This window comes from Eurypyga helias, unplaced genomic scaffold (genome assembly GCF_000690775.1).
Source record: "Eurypyga helias isolate BGI_N326 unplaced genomic scaffold, ASM69077v1 scaffold36041, whole genome shotgun sequence".
In the NCBI taxonomy this organism is placed as follows: domain Eukaryota; kingdom Metazoa; phylum Chordata; class Aves; order Eurypygiformes; family Eurypygidae; genus Eurypyga; species Eurypyga helias.
In genome coordinates this window covers 1714-1952 of record NW_010232098.1, presented here as the reverse complement: position 1 = coordinate 1952, position 239 = coordinate 1714, and the positions used below count along the sequence as shown (strand labels likewise).

Genomic DNA, 239 nt, shown 5'->3' with positions numbered 1-239 from the left:
CCCAGCGCGTTACCTGGAGTGGAGGACGGGGATGGAGCACTTGGTGAGGATGCTGCCGATGATGATGGCCTCCCGCAGCGTGCAGGTCCCCGACTCGCACAGGGGGATGAGGATCCCTGCGGAAGGGGAAGAGTTAGGCACTACGTGGGGCGCAGCCCCTTCTCCCGTCCCAGGACGTGTCTGACCCCGGGGAGCGACGGCTCCCCCAGCAGCCGCCGGTAGCGGGGGGGCGGCACGCA

At 69.5% G+C, this 239-nt stretch overlaps 1 protein-coding gene across 1 annotated transcript in view; it reads right to left on the bottom strand.

Moving 5' to 3' along the window:
• Positions 1 to 13: 13 nt before the first annotated feature.
• BYSL (bystin-like) overlaps positions 14 to 239 on the bottom strand; it is a gene marked incomplete at both ends in the record, with an annotated part of 1915 nt that continues 1689 nt past the window's right edge. Inside the window, 1 exon segment of the mRNA XM_010161305.1 lies at positions 14 to 116. Within this exon segment, the coding sequence (XP_010159607.1) occupies positions 14 to 116 (103 nt within the window).